General features: G+C 45.9%; 1 protein-coding gene across 4 annotated transcripts in view; it reads left to right on the top strand.

Annotated features, from left to right (window-relative positions):
• The window catches only part of SH3PXD2A (SH3 and PX domains 2A), a 243,305-nt gene that overhangs the window by 52,755 nt on the left and 174,397 nt on the right, over window positions 1–16,153 (top strand). For all 4 annotated transcript variants that reach the window (XM_056494898.1, XM_056494899.1, XM_056494897.1 and 1 more), the window contains one exon: window positions 15,162–15,237. In XM_056494898.1, the coding sequence (XP_056350873.1) occupies window positions 15,162–15,237 (76 nt within the window). The remainder of the gene's footprint in view (window positions 1–15,161; window positions 15,238–16,153) is intronic.

Here is a 16,153-nt window from a genome sequence, read left to right as displayed (position 1 = left end):
GCTCAGCAGAAATATAAATAGTGCTTTTCGTTCTTGGGATTACGTCCTGCTCCTGTGGAGTCTTGTGGTTGGAAATGCAATTTGTAGAAGGGATGAGGGATTTATTTCTAAGCTTATACCATGTTATCCCAGTTGGTAATTGATTTAGGATCCCCCTGAGTTAGGATGCACTGGTGGCCTTTGGGTGATTACAGTTATCCTGTCTTGTCTCCATGAGAGAGACTGGGATGCTGGGATGGAGGGAGATGTGGCTGTTGATGGAGTGCATGGTGAGCTGGGCAAAGACTTCACTGGGGCAAAACAAGGAGACAACAGAGCAGGATGCAGGTAGAGCTGGTTTGATGGGCTGCTCAGCTCAGGCTGAGCCCCTAAATGCCCCTTGCTCCATGCCTGTCCATTTCTTAACAGCACCGTGTCTGCCCTATCTGTAAAAGAGCAGCATTAGCCTTTTGTTTTGCTTGATTTCTGGTCTCAGGATGTGGAGCTTGGTGATGCCATTGGTGGCAGCAAGGATCACTCTTTTTCATGTGAAGGACCTGGGGGGCATCCAGTCCCTGCTGTGTCCCCAGAGTACCTTGTGGATGGGATTGCAGCACAGAGGCAGCAGGTAAATGGATGTGCCAGGAGTCATGGGGTAGGGACACATCCCAAACAGTGAGTTACTCTTACAAAATCATTCTCTGGGCTTGCAGGCATTTGCTCTGGTGGCAACAAGGAACATCTCATTAGTATGACCTGGCGTGCCATGTGTTCAGACACAGCCCATAGCTCTCCTGGCCAGCTCTGACACTGACTTGTGATTTGTCCATTCCCTAGCCTCACCCAGGGCTAGGCTGGGATGGCTTCCTGCCTCAGGGTCTGCATTGCTAATCTTTGTTTGAAGATGTGAGGTGCCCAGACATGCTTGGTATGGGGAGGCTGCTCTGCATTGTTGTGATGGTCTCAGCTGGGTGAGAAAGGAGATGTCTCCAGCCCAGAGGCAGAGCACACTCTGCTGTGTTCACCCTGGAGCAGGGTGCTGGGAAGGTGGCCTGGCAAAACAGGTGCCAGCACCTCACTCAGAGACCTTTATGATAGTGATGCACTGTCCTTCGAAAGCACCCACTGAACATGGAGCTGACAGCCAAAGACTGACCCAGCCCTCCCTCTAATCTCATCTTTCCTCCAAGAGTCCAGTCCCTGGAAAGATGCAGCTCTCCAAGAACACCGGGGGGTTTAATCACTGCACTTGCTCCAGCCCTGCTGCACTTGTGGTCTAAGCACCTGCTGTTTCATTTAATTAGCACCAAATGGGAGGCGTGGGCTGGGGGAGGAGAGAGCAGCACCCTGCTGAAGTATTTGCTGCAATGTAATGTATTTTATTTTGGGTCTGGAATGGAGGCCATGAGGAACATTTTCCAGAGGGCTCCATAAACCACCTCTGTTCACAGGGTGATTATTTGAGGAGGGAGGGGAGTGTGGATTTAAATTGGTGCCGCTAATTTCTGCAAACAGCCACATTATTTTTAATTCATACTCCAGACTCCCTCCACCCATGGCTTGATGTTGGGAGCAGTGAATTTTCCACATCATTACAAAGTCCCTCTATAAAAGAGAGCTCTTTAAATATATTTTAAAAAATTGATTTCGAATACATCAGGCTCTCAAATAAGTTAATATACAGAATGGAAAACTAACTCTTTCCTTGCCTCATAGTGGCCTGCTCATATATTTGTATTTCAGTGGTGCATACCAGCTCTGAGCAGAGCTATGTCTGTCTGCTGTTAGGGGCTGGAAAAGGCACGAGAAGCTGCAAAATCAGTTGAAAGATAAACCTTTGTTCACTGTGATCAGTTAAGCTTGGGAGCTCTCTGTTGAAATCAGCATGTTACATTGCCAGCAATATTTTACCAAAGTAAGGAAGGGAGATTGGAACAGTCTGGAAGGCAGAATTGAAAATTGAGCCACTTGTGCTGGACAGTGGCTGTGTCCTGCCTTTGTCAGATCAGCAGCTACAGCTCTGTGCAGGGAAGATCTCAGTCACAACTTCCATGTGCTCCAGCCCACCTGCACTGGGGCTCAGTTCCAGTGTTTGACCACCCTATCAGTAAAGAATAAGCCAGTTTCTAGGAACTCATTAACTACATAATCATTGTAACAATCATAATCACTTCTGTCAGTGGGGCACCATAATGGCTCCAGTAGAGTTCCCAGCTGTGGAGGCAAATGTAAGAGAGGTTTTCCTGGGAAGGGAATTCAGTTGTGCCTGAAAATTCAGTGGCATCATGAAAAAACCCTCAGCTTTATATGAGTGCCAAAGCATGGATTAGTGCCCTCTGCATCCTAGAAATCACTGCTTTTGCAGAAATTGGCTCTTTTTCTTGCTTTTTGAAATAGTTACATTGATTTTTTTATCTGCTTGTAGGCACACAGGGCACCTGCACATTTCCCAGAACTGTCAGACTCCTGCAAGTCAGCATTATACTCAGAATCAACCCCATAACTCTCCAGCAGTATCTCTTCCTCATCTCAGTTTTTCCTTCTTTCTCTCTGTTGCTATCTGATGATAGAAATAGGTTCTTTCTGCATGGATCAAATATGGAAGCAATACCTCGAGGGACTCATTCAGAGTCAGGATATGAAGCCTGGAGTTCTTTTTCTACCTCTGACATTGGAGAGATGCTTTTAAGTAGATGAGATACTATTACAGTGTCAGCCCATCTGTCAGCAGAATTGGTGTTTGAATCCTGTTCCTTTGCTCAGTTTTAACAGAAAGGCAAGTGAAGCTGTCTGGCAGGTTACCTTGTTGCATGTCTCAGTATGATTAGGAAGGGAAATCTGTTTTTGTTTTCAAGTCTCTCTTGTATTTGCAGTGTTTAATGCTGTTCAGTCTCACATTCAGGCAAGGGTATGACCTGCCCAAGCTGCTCTTGTAATGGAGAGCAGCCCCTTTGCTTCCCCTTTCCCCTGGTGGTGCTTGCTTTCGAAGCATGAGTGTCTTCCTCTGGCTTCAAATCCCTCTCCAGGCTGATACAGATCTGCAGGGTTCAAAGCAGGGGTGGGATTTCAAAGCCTCCTTGACCATACTGAATCTGAAGTGTGACACTCAGCCCGTGCTGAAAGCCTGAGTTTTGAGGCACATTTAATCACCTCTCTGCACCTGTTGGGATGGAAAAAATTTCTTGTGAGTTTTGTTTCTGTTGTTCCTCAGCCACTCTCAGGTTTTCCTTCATTCTTGGCCAGCACAATGTTCTCTGGATCTGACCCCATGCAGACGTGCACCAGTCCCAGATGAAGGCTAGAAACAATTGTCTGCACCTGGCTCAGCAAAATAGTTATTTGTGTGTATGTGTGTGTCTGCTAGTGTAATTTATTTAGTCAGTTACTCGAGCCAAAGGAAGCCCTAATTAAGCAAGATAACTTTGCATCTGGGCTACTGACAAAGAGTGTTTTCTGTGCTGGCCATGGGAGGGTGGTTGCTGCCCTCCCATGCCTCTTCTGCCCATGTTTGATGACAAAGGGAGGTTGGCAGTAGCTGTGCTTTGATGGGGCTGGTGTCTTGCTTTCTGATGGAAAATGGGCCATTCTGTGCTCTGATAATTTTCTTACTCTCAGCAGGGTGCATACATGGAACACCATTTTTGAAGTTGCTCGTGCCTGGTAGAAAGCAGTTGATGTGTCATTCCTCTTCCCACCTCCTCCTCACTTTACTTCTCCCTTGGTATCATTTTCTTTTATTTATTTAATTGAATTTCTACTGTTGGATTCTGCAGATGGCAGTTCTCTAGACCTGATTCCTTACAGCATAATGCTAATGATAGATAACCATGTAGAGGACACAAGAATCATGTGAGCTTTCAAAACCAGCAGCCAGGTCCCATAGTCAGAGCCATGAAACAGCTTGACTGCTGCTCCTGGGGGAATTACAGGGCCTGGATATGGCTTGACTCTCTTTGATTCAAGTCAATGTCTTCCTGGATACTTTCTGTGACAAAATATCCTCATCTAATTTCAGGAGGAGCCTGTGAAATGTTCATTTCCTACCTGAGCCAGGGGCTAGGGCAGGAGAGAGCTGTGTGGTACCTGCGTCTTGTTGGCTAGCTTGGACTTTTCAGCAGATTTTTGAGGATGTTTCCACAATGTGGACATCTTTCAGATGTTCCTTTATTGTGGCTTTGTGTGATGGAAAGGAGGAGAGAATAGACAAGTGCAAATCCACAGGGAGGATGAGAAATAGCCCTGGATGCCTGCACAATGCCCAGCAGGGCACAAATGACTGCTGGGCTTGTTTGTCCTGCCTGTCTGCCCCATCCAGCTTCTAAAGCTGGTCACAAGGTGTGGAAAGGCATAGAAATCTGCATCATCACTGCTGGATGTCCTGGATGGACATAAGCCTGCCTATCAAGTAGTTTGTAGGACATCTTCTTCCCCTCAGAAATATTTGGGAAGAAGCTGCTGGATGGGATGAGCTGTTGTGGCTACAATTTCCTGTGGCTTGCTTTCCCCAGCACCCTTTCCTTGAATCACCCAAGCATACCTTGCATCAGTGCACACCCAGGGAACCCTTCAGCTGGCCACCATGGTTTGCTTGTGTGGCCAGGCAGGCTGGAGAACACTTGTGTTTTTGTTTTATGGCTGAGTACAAGCCTAGTTAAGTACAAACTGTTCCTGATGCTGGGCTGCTCCTTGTGTTACCTGCCAGAGGAGAGCAACATGGACAAACTGGACTTGTACCCAGCTGCCTATGAATGCATGGCTGCTGGTGCTCAGCCCACATGGCCCTGTGGCTACCCTTGGTTTAAAACTGTGCTGCTGCCCTGACAGGGATGGCCACAACAGCTCTGGCTTTCAAGGCAGCACTGTGCTGCCTGTGGTGGGTGACAGTGTGCTGGGTACCTCTTGCACCTGGCACTGCTGACCATGGTCTCACCATCAGGTCTTGCAAATGCCATCAGGCAGGGCTACAGGCAGGAAACCTCCTGTGGAAGGACAGATCTAAAAGGAGGGGAATCCCTCTCCTCCTGGATGCCTCCATGTGCTCTTTCTCCCTCACAACTTGTAGCAGTTTTCTCATCTACAGGTTTGGAAAAGTCACAGCCCTGACAGTATTTCTTGACAGCGTGCCTGTGCTACTTAAAAGCTACTGAGATAAAAAAGACCAGAATAACCCCTATGGCTGTCAAAGACCTCCATCGATGCTTTTCATACTCTGCCAAATACTACATGTGATTAGTGGTATGATGCACAGAATAGCATCTGGTCCACAAGGAATGCATGCAGAGATGGATGATTATTATCTGAATGAAAATCCCAGAGCAGGGCACAAGCATGCAGAGTGTAACACAGAGGCCCTGTAAACACTTGGAGTGCCCACCCTGCTCTGAGCAGCACACACAGCCATGGCCACTGTCCAAGCCTGTCTGCTTTCCCAGAGTTTGCTTTTGTTGTCAATTAAATTAATGAAAGTCCTCAGGCAGACTTGTACTTACAAAAATAAGATTTCAGTCCTAGCCTCCCTTCTTAGGGTGCTGGATCCTTTGGAAAGTTCTGGTCCTAGATCCCCTGGGATTCTCCTTCTGGGCATGGACTTGATGAGCTCAGATGTTACCCAAATTCCCCTTTTGTTTTTAAAGAGGGAAAGTTGTCCATGCTGCATGTTGGGGCAGGAATCAGAAGGAGCTGGTGTGGGTCTGACTGTGCAGCTCAGGTGCCTGTGTTGTGTGGCTGTGCTAGCAAGGGGAGGGCTATTTAAAACAGATCTCTGATATCCATGAACTTTGTCATCCCTGTCCAAAAATAAATCTACAGAGAGAAACCAATCTCTGAGATGCCATTAAAGACAGATTGCAAACCTAGGTTCTCACATTGTATTTTATATGTATGTGTAAATCCTTTCCTCCCTGCATTGCAAGCCCAGCTAATGCTTTTGGAATCTGCCCTTCCCAGGTACTGACCACCTCTGCTGTCCCTGTGTGCCACATGAGCATCCTGGGGAGGTGTCAGCTCAGCACCCAAGGCTGGGCAGTGCCTGAGCTGCAGGGCCCATGCTGGGGCTGGGATGTAAAGCTGGCACTGCCCCTGAGCTCTTGGAAACCTCCTATCCTGCAGGCTGCTTGTTACCTCCCTGGAGGCCTGCAGCAAGGTGTCTGTTACATCTGTGCAGCTCTCTCTGCCTGCTCAGGTGGTGAGATTTGTTGTCTGTACTCCTTTCTAAGTTCCCCCCAAAGATGAGATACACGTGTGTTTGGAACCAGATACACAGGCAAAACATCTTGGGGCTTGGAGGTAGGGAGAGAGGAAAAAAAGAAGACAGAGGAGTCTCCTCCCAGCGTGGAGTTAAAACCTGTGATTATGTTGTGCTTGGCACAGTTTCCTCATTGTACTGCGCTGGGCGGTCGCTCTCCTGGCAGATGCTCCCCCCAGAGCTATGAGAAGTGTCCTACAGAGATGAGCAGATACCATTTCAGAAGGAGTTTGTGAAGTAAAATGTGCCATTGTGTTCAGAGCTATTGTTTCTGTTTTCAATATTGGAGTTACTCATGGTTTCCAGGGGACAATATATCAAGCAAAGCTAACAGGCTGTAGAGAAGATGTAGATTATGAAAACAGAGGGATTAAGTTTCATACACTTGGAGCTAAAGTCTCATCTCTCTCTTAGCAGTGGGAGCAGGGAAGTACTGTTGCAAACTCACAAAACTCTACCAATTTAAATGAGGTTGTATTTTTAATAGGGTTTCTTTATGGTCAGCACTGTGTGAGCAACTTAGAAGACTCTCTAAGGATGAATTCTGTGGGTGCAAGTTCAGTGACCATCCAATGCATAAATTTGGTTTCAGAGAGTTTCTGTGCCAGGCTTTGCACCAGTTCAAACAAAAGGATGGGGTCTGGCTGTCTGGGTAGTTCCTGCCTAAAACACCCATGAAAATCCACTGTTATGTCTTTATGAGAAAGGAGTAAGGGTAGAAGAGGGCATTGCATGATCAATGTCATTCTCCAGCTCTTGACATCTCTTCTGGGGACTGCCCAAACCCAGGAGGAGTCACACTGGCAAACAAGGGGACCCATTAATGAAGGGCCAGCCCCTGTTCCCACAGCATGCCATCCTCAATCTGTCCTGTTACAGAGCAGAGCAGGAGTTTGATTCCCTGGATGATCTGACAGCACTGAACAAAACAGTGGTGAAACCAAAACAGCCTGCAAATCATGCTGACAATATTTGGTGTGTGTTTTTGCTAACAGTAAGGATGCAATTAATACCAGCACTGTGCTAATGGCCCTTGTGCTGCTCTTGGGATGCCTCCTCAAGCATCCTGCTTGCAGCTGCAATGCAGTGTTTGATGCTGCTGTCAGGGCTTTTTTTTAATGACCAGAGGGTTTTTCAAAATCCTGCAGCCTCCTGCCAATCCATCCAGCCTTTGTGCTGGTCTAAGCTGACTTGAGCTGCTCCTACTTGAATGAATTTAGGGCGGGCACTCTCAGTTTTTGCATTGTGAGGCCCTTAGAATGGCTTGGTAAAGTTAGTGAACTGATAAGCCCTGAAGTCTTAGTGGGGCTATACTGTATTTCAATCATTGGCTTGAAAGGGTTGAAATTTAAAAAAAGGATAAAGAGTAAATACTTTTTTTAAATGCCCAAATGATGTAGGAAGCAGTGATTAATGGAAGTGACCTTGGTGCTTTGCTCCCTTTCAGTGAAGCTCTTAGACTTGCCATTGTGTTTAAAACTGGAACCTCTGCTCTGACAGGGCTGTCAGATGCAGCTCTGCTGTCTGAAGGCCAGAGCTGAGTGTCCAAGGCCACGGTTCCTGCAGTGTCTCTCACTGGGACATGCTGGTCTCTTGCTGCTTATGTGCATCCTGAAAGAACACTTAAAGCCTCTGGGTTTTGTAAGGATAAAAAAATTGCAGGATGTAAGGAAAGATGCTCTTCTTTTGAAGTTAGCTCTTCTTCCAGACAGGATTTTTACTGTGACCTGCAGTGAGTCTCTTGGAACATGCCTAGGTTGTGCAGCCTGAGCACCTGGGCTGGCTCTGGATGTGCCAGCTCTGGAAAAAAATCCGGCAAATTGTTGCATCCTATCACAAAATTACAAGCCTTCCCCAGAAGCTAATTGACCTGATGGGGCATGGCATCAGCATGGCTCTGACATCTCTGCTTGGCCCTGTGGTGCCACATAACTGCAGCATTCATCTCTCTAAAACAGGCCTTACTTCCCAGGGATGCTGATGGGAGAAATCCTCTGTAGATATCAGAGTAACAGGGGACATATAATCACCGTGGATAGATGGAAAAGTATGAAGTGGCCTTTGTCCAAGCATCTTCCAGTGTGGTTAAGTTGGATGAGGCCAGTTTAATTTAGCACTGGGGAAAGAAAATGCTTCTGGCAGGAGACTTCAATAGCTGCTCTGTGAAAGGACAGTGTGGGCTTTCTGAGAAGCTCTTCAGGGATGCACCAAGTGCCTCTGTCATCCCAAACCAGCACCTCAGAATGTTTTGCCAGGCTGTGTTAGCCACAAACGCTGGGCTCGTTCTGTGCAGCCTTTAGAGAAAGCTGCAGTTCTTGATGAAAAATACTGGGAAACAGCATTCCCTCTTTTGATAGATCATGTTGGGGAAAGACCCCCAGCATCTGCTCCCTGCCTTCTCCTCCCCTGGCTGTTTTAGTTGGATACTGAGAGGTTTGTAAGATTTCCAAGGTTTCTTGTGGAAATTTTCAGACCTGAGAAAGGCATTTTCCCTTTGAGGATTACACCATGCTGCAAATGTCTGTTCTCTTTATTTTATATGCATTTTCCTGCTTTTGTTTGACTTTCTCATGGATTGCACTATGTTTAATTCAGAACATATCCTATAATGCTGTAATTGTCAGGCCTGTCAGCTGGTTATCTGGATGGCTTTTTGCTGTAATTTTTTCTTCTTTCAAAATAAAAGGAAAGCAGTTGCTGCTGCTTCTCAAGGACTGAATTAATACATTTCCCTTGCATGCTGTGGCATCATATAACACCACAAGGGAGCCAGTGTCACTGGCTGCCTGATATAGTTATTCCTGCTGCATTGAGGAACCCGTTTCTGCTTTAGGAAGAGATGGAGTTCCATGTCCTTCTGCTGTGTCAGAAGTCAGTTCTGTGTGTGAGCGGCTAACAGATGAACTCCCCTGGGCTCAGTCTGTTCCACATCCTCACCCGAAGATCTTTTGCAAACTTCCTAGCTGGTGTTATGCTCAGGAACAGCTCTGCTCTGGCCAATTTTGAAGGGGTGGGAGTTAAGCAGGCCTCCTGCTCTCCTGTATCTATGAGAGTGAACTGGTTTGTTGTTCCTGTGAGGGGGTGAAGCAGAGGAGAAATAAAAAGAAGCTCAAGAGAAATCTAGAGAAAGTTTTCTAACAGCTGTATGCTGTGGAGAGATCTGCCCCAGCAGCAGAAGTTTCATTCCCTGCCATGTATCTCCTTCTGTCATTGATTTCTGCAGGTATGGTTGTAAATGAGGTCCTTCCACCTATGTCATGGATGCTCCACTGATTTACCTTACCAGAACACCTATTCTAAAACCAAACAATTGAAAAAATTATCTTCTCTAGGCCAGCATGTAGAAGGTGAATCTGTGGAGATGGTCTCTTGTGTTCTCCACTCTTCTTGCTTGTTTTCACCTGCTGACATTTAAATGTTGATATATTACCTAGCAGTATGAGATCCATTTTCTGGAAATGGTGGCCAGCCATCTTCCTTAAGTGAAAGACCCCTTTGGATTCCCTGGTTAACCAGGATTTGGAATATGCTATAGATGGACAAGCCCACAAATGAGAGGATAATCCTATCTGAAAATGACCAGTAATACTTCTTCCATTTGCTTCTGTCCTGCTGGGTTTAGATGAGTGTAGTTTCTCTGACTCCTGCTCTGCAGCAGAAGGCTCACAGCCTTTGATGGCTCTTGATTAAATCTCACACCACCTACCTGAGATCTGTCTCACAATTTGCAGATGCAAAACCAGAGCCAGGACCAGAGAGGTTTATCCACCAGAAAACTCTGGCAGATGACAGAATTCAAACCCATCCTGGCCATTCCTTTGCTTGCAAATCACATGGTTTATAATTCAAAATATAGCTGATGATGCTAAAATCATCAATCCCATCAGCAAGCATCACAGCTGGTTTCCAGCTTGGAAATGAAAGGAAATTACTGCAGCTCCTCAGGGGTTTAATTAATAGCTCCTATTCTGGTACCTTAACTCTCCTTCTCATCTAGATGTGTGTTATCTGCATTAGAGACTTTCAGTCTTTTCTGATTTGCAGATGCCCTTAACCCCTCTTGCTGAGGAGTGAGTTCCATCATCACTAGTCTCAGTATCTGGCAGTATCTTTGCTTTTCTTCCAGTTTCTTTGGCAGACTCTCTCAGAAGTGTGCACACAGCCCCATACATGCACAGGTGCCTCCTCTCCTCTTCCTCATCTCCCAGTTGGCTGTAGCTCTTCTTTCCTCCTGGGACTCTGAGATCAGACCTTGTGAGAAGGGATGTGTCTGATGCCTGACTGTCCACATATACTTTACCTTTCAAGTACATCAGTGTCTAAATTAAAGTTATTGTTAGCTTACCTCATTTTAATGAAAAATGCATTTTATGATGATTTTCTCTTTGGAAAAAGGGAAGCTGATGTGTCTCTTGGCATTTAATGTAGGAAGAACTGTAGTCTTGGGACCAGTTGAGTCAAGATTAAGGTGGTAAGCTGGGGTTTCTATGGGTACCTTGCAAAAACTCTGCTGCCCTTGGTCATGGTTTGATTTTTCGTCTCCTCTTTCTCTGGGACACAAGTAAATTATACCCTAAAAAGAGAGAAAGGCCTCAGCTCTCTGTAGGTCAGAGTCCTTGATCATTTTGCAGCAGTGGATGTAGTTTTGCTTGCCAAAGTGAGGGGCTTGCATGAAAGTCATCTCAGGATCTTTGTGCTATAAATAAATCTCCCTGTGACGGCAGTGCTGACCTCCTGTGGAGCTTTGAGTTTTATCTGTGCACGTGGCAAACCTGCATCCACTTGAAAAGGCACCAGAAAGATTTCCACACTAAAGAGTTTATGTGGGTGTCCTCATCTGCTCATTTTAAGAGGAGAACTTAATTCTTCTAACCAGAGGAATTAAAACTGCTGCAAGAAAGGAAGGGGAGGAACCAACAGCCCAGCAGGAGCCCATCTATAGTGTGTGGTATAAGATATAGGTGGAGATCAGGTGACTGTCTCAGTGGATTAATTTTAGGGAGTTGGATTTGGACACAAACTTCCAAAACCTCAAAACCAAACCAGGAACAAAGTTCCCACTCACAAATGCCACAGGGTCAGGCCATTGAGCAGTTTGTGTGTTCATGCCCCCTGCACTGGTTGGTTTGTAGCAGAGTAAAAGCCTCTCCTTAAAAAGAGAAATTGCCCCTTTGTCTTGGGTGCTGTAAGTAAGTCCTTATGTCTGCAGCAGAAATAAATGTTGTTTCATGAAAATTTAACCAAGATAGGTAAAATGTAGTAAGTAAATCAGGAAGCTGCTTTGCATCACATTCTCAGAGATGCTACTTGTAGCATCTCAAAGGGTGCTTGTTTTTCTTTATTAAGATTTTTTAACCAGGTACTACCATTGCAAGGCAGACAGGGGCAGAATCTTGTTTTCTCAGCAGAGCTGAGATGAAGTGACCAGAGATGCTGTTACCTGGCAAGCCCAAATGGTTCTTTTATGCAGGAGTGGCTCTTTCTTCATGGCATGTTTGCATTTTAAGTAAAGGTGGCCTAAAGAAGAAGAAATGAGAAAGAAGATGGCTGGGGAAGTGGTTGAGTTGATACTCTGAAATCTTCCTATTTCCTTCTTGCAAGTCAAGTGATTTTATGGTTATATACAAATAGAAATGAGTGGAGCAGGCCAGTGCTCTTGAGTTTGCTCTCTTTAATGAGCAAGGGAATTACTCATGTGGGTTGCTGATTTTTAATAAGATTGATAGATGATCATTTGCTGACTGCTGCAAGAGTGTTATAATCTGGACCACAAGGTTGTATAGCAGTCTTCTAAAGGAGTTCTGGGCAGAATCAAGAAGGAATGTGCTTGGAACAGAAAGCAGGGCAGTGCAGGACTTCAGTAGGAAAGATGTCAGCAAACCCAGAGCAGTTTGGAGAGACAAAGACTGGAGAGGCAGCTTTGGTGGTGAGTTATTTGTGGGCATGTATCTGTTGTGCCAGAAATGAGAGTGGGATGTGTTTGTTCAGCCTGACTCCAGACATGCTGCCTGAATGGATGGAAAGCTCACTTCCTGGTTTCCATACACCCTCCGTGTTTCCAGCAGATCCTCCACCCTGTGATACAGGGATATGGTAACAGGTTTCCTTCTGCTCACTACACCAGTCATGCAATAGGAGGCTTTTCCTCATTGTGAGCAGATGAACTGAGCTCCTCCAGTTTTGACAAAATGCCCTGCCCAGCTGTGTTTTCCTACCTGCCCAAAGCCAGCTACATCCTTAATTCAATTCTTTGGGACTCTGCATCCAGACTTCCCTTCTTTGCCTTCATAGTGGGATGATTTTACTCCAGGTGATAGAATTGCTTTCTCATTTAGCAAACTTTGTCTCTAAGTTAACTGTCACATATCAAAGATATGAGCAACAGCTTGTGGAGACTGCCCACATCTGAGCAGAATAACCTGGGGCATTAAGTGAAAGGTTTTTTTCATCAATCATGTGTATTTGCAGTTATAACAAGAATAACTTCCTTTAATGGAAAAACATTTGTGACAGACAAAAGAGTTTTTGATTTTCAGATGCTCTGCAGACATCTAATTAAGTGAACTGAAAATCTGTTTATTGGTCTTTGTTAATCATGTGAGGAAAGGGTTGTGCCTAGCAGGAGGAGTTTTGGTAGCTCAACCCTTAACTTTCTTCATTCACAGCTATTCCCTTTGTCTCCTCTTACCAGAGATAGGCTGAGTGGGGATGTTAGGCATTGGTTCTGGACACCCCATTATCTTCAGAAGATTTTGGATATTTCATTCAGATCCACTGATATTTTTTTCTCCTGTATACATCTCTTCCTCATCTTCCACTTTGCATCCTTGTCTGTGGCTGGGAGGATACAGAATCCTGCTTTTCTAGGACTTTAACTCCAACTTGCCCTGGCTTTGAATGGCAGAACTGGGTGCAGGAAAGTGCTGAGGAAGGCTCCCTGCTTCTGCTGCACTTTATTTGACTTTAACATCCTGAAGGATCTGTGACTTCCAGATTGCCCCTGCCTCCCCCAGCTCCCTGCCATCCAGACCTTACCAGTGGAGGCAAGAGCTGGGGTGGAAAGTGTAGTGTAGGAAAGTTTAGCCAAATTCTTCCAGCTTCAGTTTATTGTATCTATTTTGCTGATATCCACCCTTTGGATGAATAGCACTAAGTTATACACGTTGTGGTTCTCTTGATGTGGTTAAAAAGGCTTGTATTAGCCAAGCTAATCTAACTCCAAGAACAACCCTGGGAATTTGACTGTATCAGTTCCAGCTTCCATCAGTCACCGTGTAGTAAAGTGAGAATTGCCTTCCTGCCTAAAAGTGTAGCAACAGTGAAACTTCAAGTCAGTAGGTGGGGATTCCCTCCCCCCCCGTTTGTTTTTTTTTTTCCCTCTTCTTTGAAGGAAGCTCCTGCCCATGCCTGACCTCAGAAACCCAGAGCTCTACCTACAAGAAAATAAAATTTCCCATTTCAATAAAAAAGTGTCTCTGTAGGCAAAAAAGTGAGTTAGCTAACAATCTGCAAAGCTATGGTCTATTTATTTACCAGTCTGACTCCCTGATGGGGAAACATGTGGGATCTTTTAAGTTCTTCTCCTGCACAGATGTTCCTTCTACTCCCGAGTTTCCTCTTGATCTTGGTTTGCTGTGCCATATGGTGAAAATGCTGGAGATGATGTGTGTGGTGGAAAGGGAGAAGGATTCTGCGTGCTTAAAACAAAACCAGTAAAAAATAATAAAAAAAAAAATCTGACTGTTTTCTCCCCAAGTTAGCAGAAAAATATTTTTAAAAGGAAATCTGTCGAGTTAGCAAAACCACTGTTAACTTGCACAGGCTCCCTGTTGGACTCTTAGCACTGGTGAGATTAAATGCTGATTGACAAGTGTCCCCTCCCTTCCCCCAGCTCTTGCTGCCACTTTGTGTATTTGTGTTGAGCTGTAGATCCAGTTGAGGTGAGGAGATAGGGGTTCTGCAAGGGCAAGTAACACAACTGCTTGCTTTTCCTTCCTTGCCTTGCTCAGAGATCACAGGGACTGGGCTGAAAGATGTCTCTCCTGGTCTGTTGAAAGGAGCCCTGGGGCTGGCAGGAGTTTGGAGTTCCCCCTGCCCAAGGGAGCCAGGGCTTCTGAGTAGGGAGGGGACATGGAGCATCATACAGACACCATGCCTAGGAAACACAGGGAGAAATGAAACAGAATGTGGGGATTTGTGTCTCTGTCTTGGTAGCACCACATGCTGAATGAGACTGAAAGGTAGCAGGGGATGAATGGGAGAGATGAGAGGCCCTGGCAGTTTCCAGGGCTGGACTGGAGTTGGTCTCTTTTGGGCAAGTCCAGGAAGGTGTCACTAGGACAAGTGCACCTTTCTGTCTGAGGCCTTTCAGCTGGTCTTCAGCCTCAGTGGCACTTGTCCATCAGGTGCCACCATCCAAGGATCAATTGTAGGGCTCCTTTAGCAATGTCTGATCAGCATGCAGCTTTCCTAGGCGGTGGACCAGGGCAGTGGGTCTTTCTGGCTCTGTCATAAAAGCAGAATAGGTGTTTTATTATATATGCCTCAATCTGGTTGCTTGAACAGCATTTTTAGCCAGGAGGGTGGTCTGTCAGATGGACAGGTACAACCTGTTGCTCCATCAGCACAGGCAGGCTGTGTATTAGAGACAAGGCGTGTGTTTTGTAGCAGAAACTGGGAGCCTAATTTTAGAATGACAGCAAGGCCAGGCTCAGCTGTCTGCCTGGGCCCTGTCCCAGCTCCTTTGTGCTGCCAGAAACTTGCCCTCCCTTTCTTGGAGTGAGCTGTATCATACCTTTTTAAGTACAGGCTTCTCTCCAACAAGACAAAGTAATTCCTGCAGTTTTGTCTTAAACTACACACAAACCAAGAGACTTCTTGGTCCCTATGCCAATGGTCCATGTTTCCCCCTAAGACGTTTCTTGTGCTTCCTTTGCAGATGCAGCTTCTGGACAAGTTCCCTATTGAAGGAGGCCAGAAAGATCCCAAGCAAAGAATAATTCCTTTTCTACCAGGTAATGCTGTGGGGAAAGCCCTGAATAAGATGGCTGAGAACAGTTGCAGACTGCAATTCCCTGGCTAATGTCTTTAGTATTTTTGTGACCATTCTTATAAATGCCTTTTCCCTGGGAGCTCATAGACCCAGCCTTGTGATACCAGACCTGCACCTCCTCCTAAAATAGCTGGCATGGTGTTTAGGGCTCTCAGGGGATCTTGCATCAGCTGTTCAGATTCAGGCTGGCTCATGCCCTGTTACAGAAAGGGATTTGATGTGTCTTTGGAGTACAACCAGGCAGCCTGAGCTCCAGCCACCATTTGGAATACCACTGGGGACCAGAGTCAGTCTTTGTCATTTCTGGATGCAGTGGCTCTGCAGACTCTGTTACTGTACAATAAGGAATGAATAATTGGAGTTGCCCCTGCAATAGAAAGGAAACTGAAGGAAGGTTAAGTGCAAATAGGGATTTCTGCAGTGCTGGCTAAGAAGATATTTACTTATCTTTTTAGCCTGGGCCACTGTCCCTCTGACACCTTTCATAGAGGGCATGGACATGATGGATATCCTCAGGGCAACAGCACACAGCTTATTCCAGCAGCAGCTGCAGGGGTGGCACAGGGGAGATGAGCCAGACCACAGCATGCTCTTGGAAGAGCAGCTCTGGCCAGCTCCCTATTGTCTGACTGCACCATTCTGGCTGCTGGCTTTAAGTGTGGCTTGCTGCACTGCCTGCCAGGATAAATGGAGTATTTTCAGCCTGTTAAAAGGTCAGTTCTGTCTCTCGCTATGAAAAGGAGATCCCAGCAATTCCCATAAGGTCTGTGAAGAGAAGCTGGGATGGGAGGGCTTAGTCCTCTCCAGGAGCATGCTGTGGTCCCTAACACTATTTGCAGGCAAAGCAGCTGCTCCAGATGTATGGTGAGCACAACTCC

Source organism: Oenanthe melanoleuca, chromosome 6, assembly GCF_029582105.1.
Source record: "Oenanthe melanoleuca isolate GR-GAL-2019-014 chromosome 6, OMel1.0, whole genome shotgun sequence".
Classification (NCBI taxonomy): Eukaryota; Metazoa; Chordata; class Aves; order Passeriformes; family Muscicapidae; genus Oenanthe; species Oenanthe melanoleuca.
The sequence above is the reverse complement of the archived record's forward strand: the minus strand, read 5'-3'. Positions and strand labels throughout refer to the sequence as shown.